Source organism: Antrostomus carolinensis, unplaced genomic scaffold, assembly GCF_000700745.2.
Source record: "Antrostomus carolinensis isolate BGI_N321 unplaced genomic scaffold, ASM70074v2 scaffold16599, whole genome shotgun sequence".
In the NCBI taxonomy this organism is placed as follows: Eukaryota; Metazoa; Chordata; class Aves; order Caprimulgiformes; family Caprimulgidae; genus Antrostomus; species Antrostomus carolinensis.
Genome location: NW_010338024.1, coordinates 6391 through 13732, shown reverse-complemented (window position 1 = coordinate 13732; position 7342 = coordinate 6391). Strand labels below are relative to the sequence as shown.

The 7342-nt window shown below is 35.7% G+C and overlaps 1 protein-coding gene across 1 annotated transcript in view; it reads right to left on the bottom strand.

Annotated features, from left to right (window-relative positions):
* CEP128 (centrosomal protein 128) overlaps nt 1–7025 on the bottom strand; it is a 76992-nt gene extending 69967 nt beyond the window's left edge. The window contains exons 1-3 of the mRNA XM_010175374.2: nt 6927–7025; nt 5324–5674; nt 1–454 (exon numbers count right to left, since the gene is read on the bottom strand). The exon at nt 1–454 is cut by the window's left edge and continues 197 nt beyond it. Coding sequence (XP_010173676.2) covers nt 1–454; nt 5324–5674; nt 6927–7025 — 904 coding nt within the window. The remainder of the gene's footprint in view (nt 455–5323; nt 5675–6926) is intronic.
* Between the last annotated feature and the right edge of the window lie 317 nt (nt 7026–7342).

Here is a 7342-nt window from a genome sequence, read left to right as displayed (position 1 = left end):
GCTGTTTCTGGAGATCTGAGAGGCTCTTATGTAAGTCCTTTTTTACTTTCTCCTCTTCTGCTATTCTGTTTGTTAGTTCCACACGTATAGAGCTTAAGTTTTTTACATCTGCTTGCATTTCTAAGAGTCTTTCTTGGTCTTTTTTATGGATCAAGTTACTAGTTGCAAGTTCTGTCTCCAAGTGTTCCTTTTCAGCTTGCATTTGATTTTGTAGGAAGACTTGCTTTTTCAATTCATTCTCCAGTTTATCTACAGTACCTTGAACTTCTCTGATCTCTTCTTCAAGAGATACCTGGTGAGTCTTCATTTCATTCAGTTTTACCTCTTTGCAGTGGAGGAGTTCTTCCTGCTGGGCTCTCTTTGTAAGCACATCATTCAGCTCTTTCCGAAGGTTTTCTATTTGGTGTATAGCAGAGAGAAGTTGACTTCTAAGGTCATCTTTTTCTTTGAGCATCTGGGAAAGAAGAAAAAGAAACCCAGGGCAACCTAAAGTAATTAAAGAAAATTGTAGAAGGATGTCCTTCAACTTCACTATGAATTAGACATTAGGAATGTCTAAGGAACAATTAGCACACTTTGTTCTGGAAAAATTTTTGCTTGTTACAAACTCAGTTCAAATGTATTCAGTGTTTCTCTAAATTTAAGCACAGAACACTTGTGATCTCAAACATATACCTGTCCTTAAATGTTCGAGCCTCCTAAGCAGGGATAGTTTTCATTAATCTCCTCTTTGCAAATGGAGACGGGTTTCTTTGCCAATTCCTCCAAACAGCAAGACGGAGGAAATCAGGCAACACAGTAACGCAGCAGATACAGGGAGGATTATTGGTCATACACACCTTACCTATAGGTCCATGTCATAGGCTGACTTGTTTTGCTTATTTTCTAAAATGTTACATATTAAGTATACCAACTTTAAATTATTTTTTGAAACTACACACAGCAGATTAATTCATAGCAGTTAAAAGCCTGGTTCACTCATGTATCAAAGCCAAAAAATGAAGACTTCATCTTCAAAACAAAATTCAGACACATTTAATAAAAATTCCACTCATTTCCTAAGGAGCTTAAGGGTTGGGGTTTTTTTCCAACATTGATATATTTTAGGTTAAAAAAAAAAAAAAATCCTTGAAAAGGCACTAAATAACATGAAAAATTTGCACTGCAATTACATGCGCGTTACTAAATACTCCATTTCATTAAACTCATGTTAAACACACACCATTCTTAATTCTTACTTATCTCAAATTATAATTTATTTTTTTAATATTCTGTTTAAATAAGAAGAAATTTACAGTACATCTATTGTAAGTCACACACAACTTTTACTACAGGAAAAAAAATAGAATGATAAAGGGACAACATGAGATTTTCCTGCTGTATCAAAAACTACTGGATTCTTTAAACTGGCTTAAATAAATAAATTTTACACTGAATTTTAATGACTGTTTCCACTAATCCCACAAACAGTACACCTTTCTTACAGCTATAGCAAAATTACTTGATATAATCTGGAACTAAAGGCAATTAAGATTAACAGTGTGCAGGTTAAAAATAAGAAAACAATCTGTAACTACATTAAGAATAACCAATGTAACAAAATACAAAAGTAATAAATAAAGGATATGTTGTAATTACCATCATGCTTTTTTCCTGAAAAAATACAAGTATTTCAGTCTTCCTAAAACTGTCTTGCAATTCTAGCTGCATGATTTGGCTTAACAATACCAGTAATTTTTTTTTAAAGAACCAAAACCAAACTTGCTTTGAGTGTAAGCATGTTTTCTACATTCCATAGTTAGAAGAAAGTACATTACAAAAGACACAAGATGTTAGAGATTCCCAGTGTCAACCAATGTCAAGAATAACCACATAGGCAAGACTTAAACCAAATTATCCCAATAAATGCAAAAGAATGAAATCTAAACAATTTTTCTATAACCCACTCATTGTCTGCAAATATTTGGAACATCTCATAAAATTGAAAGCTATGATTGTAATCCAATTTTGAAAATTTGCCATCAACCCTTTGAAGTCCTATAACAGAAAGCAGAGACAACAGACTGCTATTTCTCTTTTTTCTTTATTATTTATTTTATAAACGGTTGGTTTTTTGGTTTTGTTTTTTTTAAGAGAGTTTTGCCTCAGATGTTAATTGTCTGTCTGTTTCAAAGCTGGTTAAATTATGTTCATCTAGTTCCCTGAAGCTTATCACAAATGCTGCATCTAGCTCGATTATATCCTCATATGAAACCTCAATACAACTTTGTATTGAGAACATGAAATATTGTTTGCATTTTTTCCTCCTCCACAATGACACACAGTTTATTTGATATTACATATCCTCCAATAGAGATCTTCTTCAGGAGTGACACCTACCTCAAACTTGCTGGCAAGATGATGATGATTTTAAAAATAAGAATGAATACTGACAGCATTTCTTAAACGCAGCTTAAACCAAAGTGACTGCATTTAGCATTTTTATGCATTTGTCCATTTACCTAGGCAAGACATGACCAGCTTAAATGTTTATTTCCTCAGACAACTGCTAGGGCTAACAAAGACAACAAGATTCCTATGGAATGAATTGTTGGAGCATGCATACAGCAAATAATAATACAAAATACGGAATATGTCTGGCAGTTCAGGAGAGAAACAGAAACCCCAGGAATTACATCTTACATCTCATAGAATTGCAGGGGTTGAAGTGACCTCAGGAGATCATCTAGTCCAACCGCCCTGCCAAAGCAGGTTCCATACAACAGGTTGCACAGGAAAGCGTCCAAGTGGGTTTTGAACATCTCCAGAGATGGAGCCTCCACAGCCTCTCTGGGCAGCCTGTTCCAGTGCTCAGACACCCTCATAGTAAAGTTTCCCCTTACGCTTGTCTGGAACTTTCAGTTTTCCAGTTTTTGCCCATTGTCCCTTGACCTGTCACTGTGCACCACTGAACAGAGCCCGGCCCCATCCATTTGGCCCCCACACTTCAGGTATTTATAGAATCTGTGATAATAAACTATCTGTGATAGTTTATTAATTTCAATTCAATATTAGCTTCATTGTCGCTTGTCCTGTGTTTTGACCATGCTCATACATTCACGTACCAGTCTCAGAGCAGGTCACTGATCAGGAACAGAACAGGATAAATACAGACTTCCCATACTTCACAGCTTATACCCCTTGAAATCCACAATCTTGGAGGAGGACAAAGCAGAGGATGGCATGGAGCCATCACAAGCCCATCAGATTCAGTAATCTAAATCGGATGCATGTATCCTGGTTTTTAGCTGAGGCAGAGCTACGTTTCTTTTTAGTAGCTAGAATAGCGCTGTGTTTTGCTTTCAGCCTGGGATTTGTTATGAGAGAAACACTGATAACATACCAATGTTTTCATTTGTTGCTGGAAGTCAAAGGACTTCGTGTTCTGCTAGTCTGCAAGTGCAAGGTCTAGGAGGGGTGATGAATATTTAAATTAATAAGCCAGAGTGGCATTTGGATGTGCCAATAGCATATTCCATATCACATAATGTCATGTTCTGTATATTAATGAGGGTCAGTCTCTATCTTGCTTCAGTATTTTTGCTCCTCTGGGATCGTTATCCAAGAATGGGCCAGGCTTGGTCTGCAGGTGGTGAGTAACTGCACTGGATATCATCTATTTGCATAATTTATTATTGTTATTATTATTTTAAGTTTAATTTTATTTAAACTACTACACTGTTGTTATCTCAACCTATGAGTCTCCTTACTCTTGCCCTGCCAAATTCTCTCCCCTATCTGGGAGGGGGTGGGGTGAGTGAGTGGCTGTGTTTGGCTAGCCAAGTGAAACCACCACAGCATGTTATTAGAAAGTAAGTGAAAAGAGGTGAGGAAAGCTCTATAAAAGCAAAAATAGGCTATATGATATGACGGAGCCTCCCAAGCCCACCAGATTTTGTAACCTAAATTGATGCATGGCACTAGAATATAAGTGAAAAGAGGTGAGGGAAGCTCTATAAAAATAAAAGTAGGCCATACAATATGACAGACTGCACCAACAGGACATGTAAGTTAAGATAAAAGCTCACAGCGTGACGTTTAGTACTATAGGAGCGGGCACCTTTTGACCCAGCAACTGGAAAATACAAAGACCCACAGACTCATTACAAATAGAATAAAAAGTTACTACTGCTATTCCAAGATGGGATGATCAGTATTAGCACTGATGTGAGTGATTTTAAAGCAGTGTAAGGACTAGTAAGTCAAGGAATTCTACTAAGTCGAAAAAAATTAAAAAACCAAACCAGAAGACTCATTGTTTTTTTCCCTCACAAATTGTACAGGAGAAGGGAGAAATAAGTGGTTTGCCATACTGAACAAACACAAGTGAAAAGCCAAAAAAAATTACATTATCAAATTTCAAATTTATATTTTCAAAGAAAAAGTTCTGAGAAATATAAGGAAGAGGTTGAAACAAAAAATATACCTGAAAGACATTTAAAAAAAAGTTACAAAAATATAAGGAACAGACTCCCTAGCCAGATAAATGGAAAAGGCTAGGAACTGCATGGTAGGTGTTAGTAGCACATTCATTCCAAATGCAGGTAAGAGTGCCTTTTTTACTAAAATCTCTAGATTTTTCTAAAATCTCTGCACATTCTCACACAAAAAGTATCTACTTTTCTGCCTCCAAACATCAAATCCTTGTTTTGAGTTGTAGTCCTTACAATATTTCAGAACCTGTAGTCTTTATTGGCGATAAAAGTTATCATTACTAAGCCCAGAGTCTGATAAAACCTTAAATACAGAATGGAATTAAATATACGCTACCTGTGCCAAAGTTCATATAGCACTATGTACTGCTGTCTGCTAGCAATCTGACATACAAAGTGAAAGTAAACACCTACTTTCAAAAATGTGATCACTGTTCACTGCATGAGACAATGTATAACTTGAACACAGGTTATTACTTATGTGATTAAACTTTTTTGCAAAAAAATAACATCACATTATTTTCTTAGAAATTATCCAAAAATAAGCTAAGTTATGTTAACTGTTAAACAAAAAGATAAAGTAAAAGAATAATAGGCAAACATCCTTCTTTACAAGAAGAAAGCTTTGATTAAGTTAAGAGACTCAAATAAAGACTGGATAAAGAAGAGAATGTGGAACTCTGTAATAGCTTAAAAATATTGCCACTTATTAGCTGTTTTGTAGTTCACCAGAAAATTTGGTCCAGAACTTAAGGCAGAAAGTGATTTAAGTCACAGTTTGCATAAACAAACCTTAATCTTAATCTCTAAAATAAATAGAAAGGGTACAAAAAAACCCCAGTCAATCTTACCTGACTGTTCTTGTCCATCAGTTGGTTGATAGTTTCATTTTGTTTTTCCACCTCACGATCCAGTTTCTTACATTTTAACTTCCACTGGCGGATGGTTTCCTGCGCCCTCACCTTCAAATCTTCTCTTTTTTTCTCAGTCTCCAGCCTGAGTGCCTCTGAATGCCTGAATTCAGTGAGGTACCGTTCTGCTTCCTTGGTACTCTCTTCAACCTGTTGAGCTAACTCAGCAGACTGGAGTTCAGTTTGTCTACGTGCATTCTCACAAGCCTTGTAGCAACTCTGTATCTCCTTTAGTTGGTCCAGCATTTTTTCCTGCTGCTTCTCCCTGTTTTCCAGGTCAGATGTTAACACCTGGAATCATCATAGCAAAATATGAAAATTCCACTCTAAAGATATACAATATGAAACCTTATCAAACATACAGCGATGTCAAATCACATTTCTGTCTAAAATACAAATAGTATAAAAGATCTTGACTAACAGGGAAAGCCCTGGTAGCCCAGAGAATCTCTTTTTTTGCAATGGTAAAGAACTTCGATACAAGACAAAATACATGGTTACTCCATCCCATATTTCACTTTCCACATTTGTTCCTCTTGTGATTGCTCTGTCATTATTTATATTTTAAGTTTGAGAAAGAAACATTGACCAGGATCCTCATATGTTATACACTAGACAAATATGGAATAAAGCAAATAGTAAGATGTAAGGAGATTAATATAAACAGATGAGAGGGAAATTAAAACTGGCAAGGAAAGAACAGCATTCACCACAACAAAAGTAATCTACAGTACACAAGCCAGTTGTCATCCAGTTTTATGCTGCCTGCTTTTATGGAAACAAAGTGCTGAAAAAGGGTATTTTGGAAAACACTGGTGAATACAATGAGAATACAGCAGCTTGATAGATGTTTCTAGAACAGAGTGCAAAGATGTATGAAAATGTAGCAAGTATATCAGAGCCATCATTAGTCAACCTTTCGATACTGAATAAATTCAAACCCACACATTTTAAAAATAACAAGTACTGCCAGTCTCCAATCTGATTATATTTCTCAGGACAGTCTCATAAGCAAGTCCGTATACCTTCTGCAAGAGCATATTCAGCAACCAGTTATTGAAGCTTCACTAGCAAAAATGCATTTTATTAAGATCATCATGCAGAATTTCACATTAGTATTCTGTATTTCAGGCCTATTTAGTCTGCTTTCATACCATTCAGTATTTTCATTAATAACTTAGATTAATTTAATAGGCCTGCTCTACAGTCAGTCAAAGATATTATCAAGCTTCAAGGGATGGAAATACTTTAGAGAAGAGGAGCTTCAGCAGCACATATACTAATAAAGAAACCCAGCTAAAAAACAGGACATTAGATTCAGAACAACTGAAACAAATTGGAAGATGCAGTCTGAAATAAACAGAGTACAATTCCAAATGGACAAGGGAAAAATACTATGCCTAGTAAAGACAAGTGACTTTACAAATGCACCTAGAATGACTATTTAGACAAAGGTTTTTCTACAAGCTTGGCGGGGGAGGTGGCTTGGGTTTTTCTTTGCGTGTTTGTTGGGTTTTTTTGTCCCTCCAGACCTGGCCATTACCTCCTGGTAATAAGTTGTACCAGTCTTTTCAGGATAGCACTTGCTGTCCTGGAAAGAAGGCTGCACATGCACTCTTGTGATTATACATGCTGTTATCATTTCTCATTTCATGTCTTTCTGTAGACACCATAGAGGACATCAGCCTAAATTGATGTACTATTCAACTCTACATAACTAAAAACTAGTTATTTATTTAAAATTCCCCGAGAAAACACACTTCATTAATACAACTAGAGTTCCCACAGACTTTTCAGTGAAATATAAGTCTCAGCTTAAACACAGAAAACAATGTTAAATTAACTGTAACATTCATTTCACTGTGTAGAAGTAAATCTTAATCTCCAAATTATTGATTTACAGTAAAATGAAAAAAATTGGAACATTTGTATCAGATGTTTATCTTGAAGCACAAGTAA